We start from the raw sequence: 16,463 nt of genomic DNA on the forward strand, positions 1-16,463 counted from the left end.
TGGAAAGAACACTTCAGTTGCAGAATCAGCCACTTAGTTTAGAACTGCCAGAATGTGAGGTGTTACTGTGCAAGTGTTAGGATATAATTTTAACAAAAGTTGTGTATTTTTCAATGCCCGGAAGAATCCAGAGACAACATTGACAATGTACCCACGTATTCTGCCTAGCACTTGACTTTAAGAACTTTGCATAATCAATACCACTAATTTTATCCAAAACAGTGCCAACTAATACTATTTACAGCTGTTAGTGTTTAGCTCTATCTTCCTCTTCCATCTGCTAGCACAGTCATTACACAGCCTTCCTACAAAGTTTGTCAAGGCTATCTGCTGAATGACAAATTAATTCTGTTTATTGAAAAAGGGGTGACTACTGAAAACACCCCATTCTTTCCTCACCTACAATCATGCATTAAAAATTGTATTATAATTACCTCTGTCAGACTTGTACGTAATTTTGTTGTAATCAGCAAAACCAGCATTACTGATTTGCTCTGATGAACTCCACTACTAATGAGGACAGGAAAGGATGCCATGGGATAGGGAGTACGCAATATGACAAACTAACATTCCCTGCTGCAACCCACCCACCCCCAGCTGTTTTCAGGTTTCAGTCTCAGCAATCCTCTGGAGACATTGGCAAGGCTATCTGAGACAGCACTTGCTGACAGGGTTGGTTGAAATATGCCTGAACAGAAGGGTCAAGTAAACACATACGGGCACAGTTATTTGGGCAGGACAGAGAAAAGGCGTCCACTGCATGGGGTTGGATAGAAAGCCCAAGAATAGAAAGTTGTATGCTAGAAACAAGCTTGGGTAGATAGAAGCTTCAACAACAGAGTGGAGTAGTGTGGAAATTATACAAACAAAAAAAATAAAAGCCAAATTTAAGAGCCCTAATCATAAACACATGAGGACCATGCTAAAACTGCCTAAACAACTTAGTTTTGGCATATATATTTTGGAGTAGTTAACCTTAATCTGATCTATTAGATGAAAACTACGGATAAAATAGTATCTGTTACTGGACTGTAGCATGTTGTACCAACTCTGCATTATTTCAGGCATTAGTTCACTGGTATAGCAACACAGTGTACAAAACTGCATTTGCTATTTAAGCTAAGCAATTTTCATTAGCTTCATTCTTCAGTAAATAAATACTTACAAAGTCAGCTGGGACGTTGAGTTTGTAAAGCTGTAAAATAGACTGCAATAAACTGGATACTTGACTCGAAACCAAAACATCCTTGCCTAACTTCATATTGTCCATCATCTTTCTCTGGCTTGTAGCTACTTGTACGTTCCATTTATCTGTGTCTGCAATAATGCAGACAGCTTCTGCTATGGGCTCATCTAGCACTGGATGCTGCAACAGATACAAAACACAAACATTATGTGACACTTCCATATACATTTCCATGACTTCGTTTGAGGTTCCACTTTTATTCACCCCGAGACAGGGAATAAGAAAGTGATCCAATGGAATGTTTTTGTCCAATAGGAAACTGAAGGCATCTCAAAAATGACAAGGAATACCACTCCAGTGACAGTTTACATTCAGCAACATCAGGTCAGTCGAGACTTAAGTGCCAATTTGATCGAAGCATTTAATTTTGTTTAATGAGTGCTTCAAAATCACTACTCCAATATTGTTTTCTTCAAGTATTCCACCACCTTCCCTGAAAAGATTTTCTTCCAAAATGAAAAGAGTAATAATTATACTGATCCGGTGAAGGCAAAAGTATATTTAATGTTTCAGACCTATGTGAGGGATTTCACTGTGCACAATCAAGGCAGGGTATGTTTGAAGATACAGTATCTTATTAGACCAATTTGATGTTTAAAATAGTTACATACACACGCATCACTGTTTTGTATAGTATATGAATGCATTCCAGCATTCCATTCTTAATTGCTATAGAGAGAAGCTGTTGACAATTACTAGATAAACATTTAAAATTGCATGCTAAGGTCACACAGTTACTTTAGTGAAAGGTTAGTTATAAATTAATTACATAATTTAGGAATACCTGAAGTAGAGCAAGAACATGGCAAAGTTCTTACCCACAGACAACTACTTTCTGTAGTCAGCCATTTCTGCTACTGTCTAGTATGATATAGACCTCCACAAGACTTCATCTCCCTTGCAACACATGCCACTAAGTGGTAAAATAAGATGTTTCAACTTGCGTATCATCTTTATGAAATACAGATAATTGTTTGCTATTGTTACTGCAGAGAAGCTGTTTGAGGTTTTTTTCTTTGTTTGTAACTTGAAGTTGCAAACAATTTTCCTTGTGTTTACCTTTGAAGAGAAGACTTAAGAGAGTATAAAGGAAAGCACACATGATTCTTGTGTGAACAGGCTTTGCACACAATGAATTAAGGGCTTACATCTTTCAAGAAGGAAGACATGTCAGGTGTGGCTAATAAAAACAGGGAAGTAGAAAGAAGCAGGACCTATTCAAAGGACCTGCTTTTGTAGATCTCAGTAATATCACAACTCCTACTATCACTCAGAACAGTAACTTACATGCATTGCATGAAGTAGGTCTGCTAATAGGCATTGCTTGAGTTTTTCATCATTATTTATTCCATGTAGCACTAGATCAGGTATATATGTATGACAGTAACCACCTAGAAGTGATCTTCCAAAATTTTTCATGCATTGACTGCTGATTGTATTTGACCTGAAATACAGAAATACAAAGCAGGTAAGATTCTTGCTCGACAGACTGAATTCAGATTTTAAATGAATGCTGTGTTTGGTTTATCACCCCTGCTTCTACTGCAAATACTAATCAACAATTGTACTCAAAATACAGTAAACCAATTACGGTGCTCTTTGAAACAAGGATTTTAAAAACTGAACTTTAACAATGCATTCATCCCTTCAAATTTATGAAAAGACAAATCTAAATGCATCAGAGCTTGTGGTATGTATGAGTTCCCTGTTCTGCAGCTAACAGGTTTGCTAAATTTGAGATTTCTCATACTCAGCCCAAGAAGCAAACTCTTTTTAGCTACCTACCTTAAGTATCAGCAAGCTCCATGTGCACCTGTAAAGCTCAAAAGTCTTCAAATAGGATGCCCTTATTTATTTCAAATCTGTCTTTGATTTGTCAAATATGTCAAATCTAAACAGTTATCAGTTTAAGCAAAGCTAACATTTTGCTTGTCCTCAGATATTCTGTCTACACGTCTACGTCAAATGTTTCAGGCAGTTTATATAAAAAAAAGTTTGATCACTTTTTATTAGACATTTGAAGAACACCTTAATCAGAAAGCTTAATACCTAAACCTGCTCAGTCATGGTTTTCTTTTTGCCAAGTCTGTTTACTAGAATCCTAACCACATCAACAGTGTCCGTTATGGATTTGTTTGCAAGTAACTTAGTCAAGATCCCAGAGGATTTCAGACTTGAAACACTGAACATCTCTAAAAAAGCAACAGCTTTTGACTCCATTTAGTTCTAAATTAATTTAAACTTCTTTACCTTGGTAAAGGAAGTTCCACTTCTGCAAACTCTTCAAGTCTTTTGCTGACATTATCATGATGCACTTCATCAGGGATACAACAATCACCTTCTTCATCACTGGCTCCAAGAGCACTGTCTGAACTCTCGTTCCTTGGAATGTCCCCTTCAACTCTGAAGGGGATTTTCCTTCCAGCATCCCCATAGGGGACATCTTTAGCACCTAGTTTAGGGGAATCCTCTTTGACAGCAGAACCTACTTCTATGCAGCCAGGGGAACGGTTCTCCAGATTGCCAGAGCATAAAGTTCTAGTTTCTTTCAGACTTGGCAATTTTACAGTTTCTATGTTATCTGTGGGCAAAAGTGGTTCGCTAGATAGTGTGTTCATTACATTTATTTCAGTTCCTTTACTTCCCACATGTTGGTTATTAAGTGTACTCTCCTTTCCCTCGGAAGGTGGGATTTGTGCATAACAAACATTATGTTTGCTGAAGGGTATAAAGGCAGCTTCACAGCTTTCTTTTTGATTCTGGGAAGCATCCACAGTCAGATTTGTGGAACTTGAGGCACAGTGTATCACCTCTGGATTTTTTCTGAATGCCTTCAGATTTTCTTCCATTTCTCTTCTATGAGTTTCTAAGTCTGACTCTGGTGACACAGAACTTCCAATCTGAAAGATGACCTTTTCTAAGTGTGAACTCCTGTGGCCAGACCTTTCAGGACAAGGTAAAGCAGATGACCTACTGGACAATTGCTTTTCCACTTTTCTCTCATTCTGGTTCTTGTTCTTCTTTATATCCATTAAATCCTCCAATTTAGATGGCTCTTCAAAGTGGTAGGATACAATTCCCGTATCGGTGACAGTTCTTTTCCTACCATCAGCTGCTCCTTTATGGAAACTGCTAGTTAGACAGTCAACAGATGCTTCAGAGTTCTGACTGGACTTTCCTATTGCTTCTCTCTTTTCTTTTGAAGAGGCTGGGACAACATGAGTGCTTTCTGGGTCATGTACCCACTCTGCAGTACTATTGTTCTTACTTGCCTCATTCATTGGAGGTAGGATTGGAGGCACGAGAGCAGGTTCATTTTTAACAGTGACAACCACATAATCAGACTCCTCTATCTCTCCCTTTTCTAGTGCAGTTGTGATCTTGCTTCCATTTAGCACTTGCTCTCCTTCCCCAGCCTTCTCACTCCATGTCAGCTGATTTTCCTGCAGCTCAGAGCACCGAATGAAGTAAGTTAGAACATAGAGCAAGCGCTGCACCAACTCCTTCCGTTTTCCAACAATAACAGTTCGAGTCAATCTAACTGGAGAGCCTATGGCACCGTAGAGATCACCTACACAGGAAAACAAAAATTTCACATGGCTATGTTTGGTTGTAATATAAGCTATACCGTTTAACTCAACACATTTTGAAAGAGCATTTACTATGGACACAAATTAGACAGTTAATTTATTTCACAGGAAGATCATAAAAGTTCAAAACAAAGGATAACAAAAGTAGTCCCCTAGAACTTCTTATACCTGACTTGCACCCAGAAGAGTTTTGGTGTTTTTGTAAGGGATTGGCTGCTATGACTTAGTTTCTTTCTGTTCAAAGCCACTGAGGTTTTTATTTACATACTTACAAGATATTATCACTTGGTAATTGACACAATAGAGGGCAAAGAGGAATATAGATCCAGCTAAACTCTGAGGCCAGTTATACTATTTTCTATTGTTCTACTTATTTTCTTTCACATCAAAGTCATTCTGTTTCATTGCAGTCACTTTTTCTGTTAAACACAGGAATTTTCATACAGATAAAAATTCTATTTTTCAGAACTAAGATATCAAAAAAGCAAAAAAGGATTCAATACTAGCTTAATAAATAAGGTTCTGAAAAGAGAGGCATGTAACTACCTTATTGGGCAAGGCATGTGCACTTCTATGTACTTGGAGTCAACCTCACTAAACATGAGCATTTATCTTTGGTGGGGGTGGCAGCGAACTAGAAAATATATTCACTACTTAAAATCCAACTGTAATATGAAAGGTAGGTACTACCACACAATCTGAGTCCCTCCAAGATCTGCTTATTTGCTAGCTCATTTATCCTTAAGAACTGCTTTTTTTAACAGAACTAAAGTCATACATATCCTGCTTTCAACATTTGTTTGGGAGAGTGGTAACTATCTTCCAGCTGCCTATAATCCTCTATCAGCTGAAAGGTTTCTACTCCAAAGTTCTGGGAGAAGTAAACATAGCTAGCCAATAAGGGAACATTCACATGCTCTATCAGACAAACATGGGTTAACTCATGAAATGTCTATTACCAGGTTGAATTAACCCAGTTGTCTTCACCTGATATCCATTAGAGAACACCCACTAAGTTGTCTTTGCCTAATCAAACTGTGCCTGATATCACCAGCAGATGGGAGACTACCAACAAAAGCCCAATTTTCTTTAGCCACTCTAAGTGTTCACCTTGAAAGCAGGCTTCTCTGGCTTGAGGGTTTATCAGCTACCTGCTAATCTACAAGATTGGTTTAGGTGTTAAGTCCTTGCTCAGGGTGGCTCAAATGTTCTGGACTGAGTTTGCCACCAGATTTTGTACTAGACCACAAGAAGCAACACTAAATGAAAGTTACAATCAGAGCTTCAGGAAAGTTTTTACCAAGGGCAAGGGGGCCTCTGGTTTCAACATGAGGAGACCAAAACAGCAAAAAACCCAAACCAAACCCAACACATTTATACCCAGCCTCCTCTTTGCCATACAGAACATAAAAGGAATAAGGCTCCTGACTCCATTCCTGCAAAACAAGGATCAATGAGACAGTAATTCCACTGCTCTCACTTACTGTCTCCCCTGCCAAGATCTGCCATTTCCCATGATGCCAGCGATGCACTGGAGAGGCTGCTGTGTGGTGGCATCAGTGTGCTGTCTTCCCCCAGTTAAGAACACCTTTGCTACTAGCCCCATAGCCTAACATGCCAGCAAGTTCATTCCTGAGTAATGGAAAGTGGGCTCAGCTGGAATTAACCTCGATGCCTAGTGGGCCACAAGGACTAGCAATTTCAAAAGGAAATGGGAAGATATCTTTTTACTTTCGAGTTGAGCACAGTTGCTATGGAAATCAGATTCAGGCTTCATGTTCATTTGCACAATTGACTTTTATATAAAACCATTACTAATAAGACAATACAAAAAGTCAAATTGTGGTCTTCAAAACATACTAATGTCCATTGTTAAGACCCTTAGATTGAAGCTGATGTTTGACAGTATTATGTCTTCCTGACAGTGGTACTTACAGTCATATCAGTATGTAATTGTAATTGATATGTAATATGTAATGAAAACATAGGTCTGAAGGTGGAAAGACAGGTACATCAAAATCCTTTCCTTAATAAAAAGTCATTTCCATTTTAAAGCACTAAGCCCCATGATTTTTTATCTCCCCCCCCCCGCAAAGAAGGAGACCAGCAGAGGGCAACATCTTACTTCCATTATCAGTTACTGCAACCATCTGACAATGGCTTTTGGGCTTTATAAGAACAAAACAAAAACAGAAAGCATTTTGAGTTCAGGCACCGAGAACTTGGCTAGGCCAATACTGGTAGCAACATACAGCCTGGGAAGGCGAGAAGAGAAGCAGATTCTTGACTAGTCACCAGTGGTGGCTCCTGGGAGTGACCACGAGAGCTACTGCTGATCTTACGCCTCCAGTCCAGCTGGTTGTTATAACCCCAGGCCTGGCTCCATTCTCAACACCCTGAGCAAGCTTCTATTTTCCCCTCCAAGTCTAATCCATTACTCTTCTGCATAACATTTTAAAGACATCCTAAAACAGGAAGCACTTCTACTACAACTACATGGGCAAGGTAGCAATTCTTAGTTTCATAAAGATTGCTGAGAATAACAAACATAACTGAGACAATTAGCAAGAAACACAACCAGTAGCACCAGTGTAAAAGTCACATTATCGCTTTAGTGTGCATGTGTGTTATTTTACATGGCAATATAGTATAACGGTTAAAGTTAAGGCCAATCTGATGTCAGACTCGGAGCTGCTGCCAAGAAGAGGGGGAATTTTCAAGGATTTACCACTGGCAGCATTATTCTCTCAGCTCTCACTCACCTACTCATTTGACAGCAGTTGTTTAATCCCCTGTATCAAGATAACTTATAAGCTATAAAATATTTGTCAGAGAACAGCCTGAGGAGCTGGGCGTAGAAAGAAAATCTTGGCCCAAACCCAGTCACGTAACTGTGAATGGAGGTATGCCAGTTGCCAGACTTCTACTCTGTTGTCTTAGTGTCCATCTGCGAGAGAGATAAAGGGAGGTAGCCAAGGCAGTTTCAACTAAAAAGGGCATCCAAGGCCCAGAGAACTCCCCTCAATCCAGGGGGAAACTTCTCAGATCATTCACAGCACTTGCACCATCTTAATACTTCTATACCAAGTTACTTAACCAGGCAGTGTAATGGATGATGACAACAAGGGACCAAGGAAAAAAAGCAGAGCATTCAGGCTATGCAAACAGGCCTCCAAATGATCTGCTTAACCAGGCGCTAGACACCTGTTGGTAGCTCTGCCCAGATTACAGCAAGGCAAATCAGCAAATGTAATCTGGATCACAAGTAGCTCTTATCTAAGAGGAATGGATGCAGGAAGGTGCTAGTTATAGAGAAGTCTGAAGCTTTCCATTTCCTACTGACCAAGCTGTGCCCAGAGAGGGTTATATGGATGGGATTTTGCCAGCATGTTCACAGACTGTGATGTGCGCTTCTCAGAGAAGGCCTTTATGGGAGGATGGTCAACCGGCATTACTGTTGGGACCCAAGCCAGATGATATGTCAGCACCGCAGTTAACAAAGCAGCAAAGAACCTAGGAAAAAAAAATACGATCAAAGTCACACCAGCAAAAGAATATCCCATTAAGTGCTTTAACATATCCACATGCACTGGGAAGCACACAAGCTTTTTTTAAGAAAAAGGGGGTGGGGGAAGCTTACTGATTTTTGTTGATCTGTTCTATCAGAAACGTAAATTCTTTAAGAAAACGCTGGCATAGCTGATTCTTTTCCAGGGTGCTGGACATCATGTTAAGCCACACAGGCTCTGCAATCCTTGGAACAGAATATAGGTTCCAGATGGTAACTCTGCTCAAAGAAAATTCCCCAAAAGTAAGTGTTAACATGCACATTTCAATCCTGCACATACAAGTAGCCCCTTTCCTCTTCTATTGTCCATTGATTTTTTTTTTTGGTAAGATCTAGGAGAGTAAACAAACTGGAAGAGTTTTCCAGACACATGAATTACTAGTGTCCCAGAACATTAGTCTGCTTAATTCAGTGTACCAGTAACTTAGTGTCTTCATATGAATTATATATTTGTCTTCCCTTTCTTGCATTCCCCTGTGTATTTGTATTCAGAGAAATGATTCAGAAATCATTTTGAGGGGGGACAGAACCCATTCTATTCATTGCAGTGATTTGATTCCACATTCCAGATGTTACAGAAACTCCATCCCACCAAAGCCTTGTCTGTCTGTCCTGGGCTGCCTTTCTTGGCCTCTGGCCACTCCTTCCTCTCTTAGGTACCAAAAGAGAGCCTTTGACAGCAGCTTTCTTGTCAGTTACACTGTTCAGCATCTATGGCTGGGAGCAGACAACTCATCTGCCTGAATACAACAATCACTCATCTGCACAGGCATCAGCAGAAGCCAACTCTTGATGAGATCTTAAAGACTTCAACTGACAGTCCCAGGTACAGGTGAGTGCAACAGAACTACTTGTACTCTCATTCTGAAAATGGCTAAGCTGGTTTTGCTAAAGTTTTCTGAAAACATTTACCCAATACCCAACACAGAAAATTCATTCACACTAACTTCAAGACTGGCTAATTTACAAGACCCTGCATTCTGTTGCTTATAACTGGAAGTGACAGATATCTTTAGAGGGGCATGAGAAGAGCTCTCTTTGTAATTCAGAATTCCATTAACTCACCTGAATTCTCCCAGGGCATCCATGACACGGCTGATATAAACCTGCACTCTTTGGCTGGATTCTGCTATTTTTCTACATGAGATCATGGCCTTGATAGAGAGTTAAAGACACAAAACAGCTTCTTAAAGGATTCACATTCTTTGTCTTTTTAAGCTTCATTAACATGTCTAAATCATTAAGATCTAGCCCCAGTGCTATACAGTCACTCAGGACAGCAATAGCTGCCAACCTCCCTCTACCTCATGAGACCACTCCCTAAGAATGGACATGGGGAGAGAGCTGTTTTGAGAGAGTAAGGGGAAGACAGCAACAAACATGTATCTCTCTTTTAGTGACTGCATGAAAAGATAGAATACCATCATTTCCACATTCTCCAGGGAGTCAAGAAAACCTCATAGTAAAATATGGTGAGAAGAAAAAAAACCACACCCATAGCATAAAACTCTCCATTCTCATTCTGACTAGAAAAGAAACCACACCTCTTTTTCAGCAAATGCTGAATTCCCACACTGGGCTCGGGCTCAAGACTACATGTGTAAGGAGGGAGGGAAGCTTGAAACCACGCACCTTCTCCCACTCTTCATCTATCAGATTCTAGAATACTTCATTCTATTTGACACTTATTTTTCCACATTAAGCCAAACTAGTACTCTGTACCTTTTCTATTGCATATTTCAGCTTGTTCATGTGAGATTCAAAGAGAGGAAAGTGAGAGAAAAAGAAATCCTGGAAGTTTCTCTGTGCTTCTTCTTTTTCAGGCAGAGAAAAGATTATGCTGATGGCAATTTTTTTCCTCCGAACCATTGCAGGATTGGAGCTGCAGCTTTCATCAGCCATACTAAACATTTCTTCAGTAGACCTGTAAGACAGATTTGTTAGGACAGTTACTTATGCACTGAGAGCTGATTCATCTTCTATCCATATCTCTGTATATAGTAGAGAGTAATTCACTGACTACCTAAGACTTTGCTGTCATCTGTCTCTGAACAGAGGATACCCAACATTTTGAAGGATAAGACCTATGTTTGCTCAGATAGGAGGAAGGCAATCCCCAAGAGGCCAGCTCCTAAAGTGGTGTGAACACGTTCCTCTGAAAGAGACTTACTACAAAATCTCTCCTTCTGGATTTATCTTTAAGGGAGATTAAGAAAACACAAAAAATCATTAGCAAAAAAGGTTAAAGGTAATTTCAGAGCTGAGAACTGCAGCCAGCACTGAAGCTCCTGCCTAGGTGCTCAGCAGTATGTCCATGATGCTCTTGAATCTGTACTGCTGCTCGTGAGGAAGTTGGGAAACACGCTACCTATACTGTTCCAGCATCTTAAGATGGATGTTTTAAGGCACTTAACCATGCAGAATAAAACTTTCTATTTTAACTGAAGACAAAATGTCACCACTTAGTAATTACTGTGAAAACACAAACTTAACGCCTACAAATACATGTGTGCCTAGCTCAAAGTTGGACATACTTCATTTTAAAATGCTTTGTTTTCTGCTAAAAGAAATACACAGTGGCTATTTTACAGCCATTATTACTTCCCCAAGTTCTGTTTATTCACTTGATAGTTCTGCCACATTTCTTTCAACAGTTATGCCACTTTTAAATATTACACATGGGTTGATACTGGGATCAATACTGCTCAATATCTTCATTATCAGCCCGGCCTGTGGATCAAAACACTCTTCACTGAGTTTGCAGATGATACCAAATGGGGGCAAAATGGTCAATACATCAGAGGGCACTGTCCAGAGAGGCTGTGGAATCCTCATCCTTGGAGGTTTTCAAGACTCAATTAGACAAGTTGCACAGCAGCCTGATCTAAATTCCAAGCTAGTCCTTTGCATAGGCAACTGATTTGGATGATATGCACAAGTCTCAGCCCAGCATAAGTTCTTCTGTGATTACACAAAAGGGTGGCAATCCTCTCACCCTGTTCCTCCGTAAATACTTGCATTGCAGTGCTAGATATCGATGTTGCTGGATTTACAGAACTATTATTTTTACTTGCTTAAAGTTTCTTGATTAATTTCACTGAAAAAACATCTTTAAAGCGTATATACATCAATAAGCAAAATACTATGGTCAAAATGTCTTTTGGAAGGAACTTTAATTGAATAATAGCTTTTAATCCATTCAGAAATTACAGGAGGAAAAGGGTAGGAACAGACAAGAAAGCCATTAGAACGCAAATGGAGACATTCAGAGCAGCAGCTCATATCGAAATAGCTTGGTTTTGGAATTTCTTTGTAAGTTAAGACTGCAGTATCGGCGAGTAGTAATTAAAAACTTGAAGGCTTTTCATATCAGAATTATCCTGAAATAGAGCCTGTGGCATTTATAGACCACTATGAAGCAAATAACAAGAGGAAGCCTGAATGCTAAGCATTCATTCTAAGTTCATTCTAAAAATAAATGGTTTACAGTTTAATTGGTTTGATAAAGTTAAATATACAAAAAAGTTTCTCATCATAGAGGTACGAGTCCAGGAATACAGGAAAAAACACACACAATAAAACCCCAGCAAAAGAAACAGCTTGTGAGAAACCAGAGTTCAAGACAAAAACATAACCTCATTTGAACTTCAGGAACTTGCATGCAGAGACAGAAATTCCCAAGGAAGTTGGAAAAGGATGGTCAGTCAGCATCTAAGAAACATCACAAGCTTTTGTACTGCTTCCAGGAACAGAAATTGAAGAATTTAGGTCTGTGAGAGAAGCCTTTTCAACAAAGCTGCTAATCTAGCTTGCCTGCCAAGTGACTACATGGAGTTCCAGCTAGACATCTCATTTTCTTTGAGCTATTGGCCTAAAACATCAGTCACTGAGACTGTAGAATCTTGGCTGTACAAACCGAAGTGTGAACTCTGTTGTCATTGAAGTATTCAATCAGAAACCTACTGTTTCTCTAACAAGTAATCAGAAAACAAGTATCTGAAGAGGCTTTTTGGCTTAGAAAGAACCCCAATTCAAGAGTAGTTCTAGATAGTGGAAATAATAATGTCCAGTTTCCAATATCTTTCCCCAGCATAGATTCTCCAATGTGGAAGAAACACAACCTACTCTCTACAGTGAGCAAGCAGCCCAAAAAGGCTACTTTCCTCTAAACAATTTACTTTCATAACACTGAGTAAATTTCTATTTGTGAAACTTTGGCTACTTCTTAAACTGGGCTGAAATTATCTTATTTTCCCTAAATGTTTTAACTTTTTTGCATGCACAGCTCTCAGCCTTATTTCTTTAGTAAACTAGAATAAAAAGTACTTCAGTTTACTGAAAGCAAAATGTTTACTAGCCTATTCTCAACTGCAAGTATGATTTAGAAAGCATGACTGCTGCATTAGCACCACTGCACGGTTCTTCATGTTAAAAATTATTTGGTAAGGATATCCAGGAAAAATCTTCAAGTGTTGACACCAGGGAAAGAAGTCTTTTCAAAAAGGATTTGTTTGATTTTACTGACTACATATTTTAATTGGCAGCTTTTAAGCTTCTCTTAACTGAAAACAGTGAAGATGGAGAGAGGCCAAACACCAGGAATTTCTTGTAGCTCTCCACTAATTCCATGCTGTCTCTGGGTGCAGGTGGATGAGTACATATGAACAGATAATCAAGAACCATTTGCTGTTTTGCAACTGACAAGGGAAGAATTTGCTTATTAGCTATGAAAGGTCTGCTGCATTCCATGCTTTGTTATGCCACTGAGCTACAAAAGCTAATAAAATTCCAAAACAGAAGCCAAGCTTTTTGATCACAGCTTTTTTTTTCTTCCTGTTTTGGCAGAAGTCACATCAGGAACATCCTGTACCAGCCAAGAGAGTCATCATGGGCTATTACTCCAAAATTTCAGTAACTGCTCACTAGTCAGACTTCATCGTATAATGTAATTATGGCAGCAGTGCTGTTACAGTCCCTTTCATCTCAACAGGATGCTTTTCTCTTTCAGAAACAGTTTAATTTGCGTTTCAGAATGTGGCTTCAGACACAGCCTATACTTTCAATAAAAATAAGTATATTTCAAATCGGGTCTTGCAGTTCATATGCAGCCAAAACTTGATCCTTCTTCATATTGGCAATCTTACGTAACATGCACAGAAGTTAGACTGAATTGAGAGCATTTAATAACAGGATTTGTCTTTTTTTTTTAAAAAAAAAAAAGAGGCTTAAGCTCTATTTAGCTTAAATTACTGCCAAACAGCTGTTGTAAGAAGAAAGGTGTTGCACTCACCACCTTGGAATAATTCCATTCTCTAAACTGGTTGTCTGACTTCGGAGCCAGCGACGTTGGTAACTGCTAGAAGATGATGATGAAGAGCTTGGAGATGGAAAAGGAGTGACCAGAAGACTGCTCAGAGATGCTATGAAGAAAGCAAGAAACCCCACATATACTGAATTACAAGGAGTGTTGGTTAAATATTTTTCTTCATAATCTAACTGGGAACAAATTCCCACAAATATTGCTCTTGCTTGCTGGTCTTTTTCACATAACTCACTTGCAACAGGAGAGACAATTATTTTAAATAAATCTTGCTGCCCGAGGATGTTCTTTTCTTATAGAGTCAGAGAACTTCCCTACTAGAACATGCTAAAAGTCGTCTTATTCTCATTAAAACCATTCTGTCCTAAGAGGTGTTGTGCTCTCATTACAATAGACAGATCTCCTGGTCTCCTGGCCTCCTTTTCCTATTCAGTGCAAAAACATCTTCTCTTCCCTTGCTTTAGTAAAGGCTCCAGCCAGTTTTTTCTCCAAATTATAAATTGGTTTAACCCAGAAAATGATGGCTGTAAACAAAGAATATCATTACGAGTATTCTTGCATTAAGGCTTGGTGCAAAAGCAGAAGGAAAACCACTTAACAGATCCAAAAAATTTTGGATTTACAGGTCATAAGGTGCCTATATTTCAGGTGAATCACTGCACCAAAGAATTGTAACATAATTACAAAAGCAGGCAAACAAGACAACAGCAGATACCTGATCGAGCAATGCCGCTGTCTCTGTCCTCATTTTGTCCTCTGCTAGGCATATCAACAGGCGTGCTGTGTGCTAAAACAAACAGATCAGATCAATAGAAAATATTACGTAACTCATTAGACTATTTGTCAGCATTTAAAAAAATGTTTAAGTTTAAAGGTCATAAAACAACAAAGTTACATCCTGTACTGTTACTCCGAATAAGCAGTATGGTGTGAGCAGAGGTGGCAGCAAACAGTATTCCCATACCGAGTATCATGTTACTAGAGGAAGTTGGTTATTTGCCCCAGTTTAAAAAAAAAAATCTCTGAGAAACTTAAGAATGTGAATACAGTCTACATTATCAGAAATCAGATACGCTTTGAAAATGAGGGCTGGTGGTACCCCCATCTGCCACTTGACATTTTTTTGTGTGTGCACAATTGTTACTTTACACAGATTAACATCATAATGAAATAATCAAATACGAGGTCCATTAAGCTTCTGATTCCCTCCCCAAGCAGAGATTTACTAGCCACAAAGCCTCACAGTAAGAAACATTCAGCTTATGTTGTATTACATTGAAGTGTTAGTAGTGCAGAGTCACTCAAATTGTAGAGCATGCAAGATTTGCAAAGGCTGTGAAGAAACTGCCTTGATATTCCAGTTCACATTTTTGCAATTAACGGAACTAATTAGGCCTAAGATCTACCCACCTGCACGGGTCATCAGTACGCCTGTAAAAGGAGACTATATGTAAAGTTTTGAAAATTAAAGAAATTGATATTGTTAAAGAAAACAACCTTAAAGCCTCCCAAGACTTAGCTCAAGAATTAATTTTGAATGCTTGCCATCAAATTAAGGTAAGAAAAGAAAAAGCTGTGCACCAGCAAGACACCTGCACACTAGCAAGAAACCAGCTATAAGCCAGGAAACATAAGTTCTCTAAGAAACATAAGGGCTCATTTATTATTAAAAATATTGCATAACAATACTTTTAACATTAAACACAGGAATTAGAAAAGAAATATGAACAAAAAGCAATTAATTTAGCTATTTTTTTTGGAAGAAAGATTTTTAAGTATAAGCCAGATACATCTCTTGTCATTATTTTAGCCCTTTCTGTTTCTAGAGAGTAATTATGTATATCCTGCAAGGACTCAGAAGGAGCTGGATTTGTGTGTGCATATGCATGGGTCACACTGTGGCTGGCATTCCACACAAACCTGCAAAGAAAGAAGCACTGCGGATGAGCCGGAGGGCACCTCCTTCAGACACACCCTGCAGCAGTTTGCTGCTACACAGCTGTAACACACCTAGGAAACAAAAGCAATGTAGAGAAAATGCAATGCAAAAAAGTAAAAAAAAAAAAAAAAAAAAAGGTGATGCACAGGAAAAAAAAAAAAAACAAACTGAACGAACAGATGGCCTCATGTTGTCAGAAAGACACAGAACCTAGAAATATTTACCTAAATTACTTCCACTGCGACAGGTTCCCAAACCATTCTGATTCGAGCTCAGCTTTCCGAGGCTGGGATCTTGGTTGATGTATTCAAAGCTATCTTGTAAGCTAAAAAAGGGGGAAAAGCCAGTGTTCCTTAAGACTGTAATCAATAGACATTAATATTATTTTGAGAAATCAGGCTCATTTTATGGAAAAAGAAGGCTGAAGATTAACTTTACAATCAAACTCAAGGACCAGTAGTTTTTGTGAAACTGTAAGGAAACAGGCATTTGTTTTTTATATAGGCTCCCTCTTTGAATTATTGTAAGTTTCTGTATGTCACATTTGGGATTTGGTTTATTCACATTTGCCCATTTTTGGGACAAGGAAAAAGGGAACAGATGAGAAACGGTATATCTTCTGTCATTGTTGAAGGAAACAGAAGTCAGGTACAAGGACAAAAAGCTTTCTCAAAATATACCCCTTCTTCCGCCTTCTGGCAGCAGGAAGAGACAGAGGCGTTGATTGTCCAAAGCACCTAACCTCTGAAGTTTATTGCATGCCCTGGACAAATTAAGAAGCAGAAACTTGGAGAGATTTT

General features: G+C 38.9%; 1 protein-coding gene across 13 annotated transcripts in view; it reads right to left on the minus strand.

Moving 5' to 3' along the window:
* Positions 1 to 16,463, minus strand: part of FNIP2 (folliculin interacting protein 2) — a 102,666-nt gene that overhangs the window by 57,263 nt on the left and 28,940 nt on the right. For 11 of the 13 annotated variants that reach the window (XR_015699919.1, XR_015699915.1, XR_015699920.1 and 8 more), the window contains exons 6-16: positions 15,888 to 15,988; positions 15,645 to 15,734; positions 14,440 to 14,511; positions 13,695 to 13,824; positions 10,127 to 10,328; positions 9,470 to 9,558; positions 8,477 to 8,623; positions 8,180 to 8,349; positions 3,497 to 4,817; positions 2,534 to 2,690; positions 1,166 to 1,366 (exon numbers count right to left, since the gene is read on the minus strand). Coding sequence is in view for 5 of the 13 variants with exons in the window: in XM_087737257.1 (XP_087593383.1) it covers positions 1,166 to 1,366; positions 2,534 to 2,690; positions 3,497 to 4,817; positions 8,180 to 8,349; positions 8,477 to 8,623; positions 9,470 to 9,558; positions 10,127 to 10,328; positions 13,695 to 13,824; positions 14,440 to 14,511; positions 15,645 to 15,734; positions 15,888 to 15,988 (2,680 nt within the window). In the remaining 8 variants the exon portion in view is untranslated. The remainder of the gene's footprint in view (positions 1 to 1,165; positions 1,367 to 2,533; positions 2,691 to 3,496; positions 4,818 to 8,179; positions 8,350 to 8,476; positions 8,624 to 9,469; positions 9,559 to 10,126; positions 10,329 to 13,694; positions 13,825 to 14,439; positions 14,512 to 15,644; positions 15,735 to 15,887; positions 15,989 to 16,463) is intronic. The other 2 variants (XM_087737260.1, XM_087737258.1) reach the window with 1 other exon arrangement.

This window comes from Nipponia nippon, unplaced genomic scaffold (genome assembly GCF_047370975.1).
Source record: "Nipponia nippon isolate SJK-2023a ecotype South Korea unplaced genomic scaffold, ASM4737097v1 scaffold_6, whole genome shotgun sequence".
In the NCBI taxonomy this organism is placed as follows: Eukaryota; Metazoa; Chordata; class Aves; order Pelecaniformes; family Threskiornithidae; genus Nipponia; species Nipponia nippon.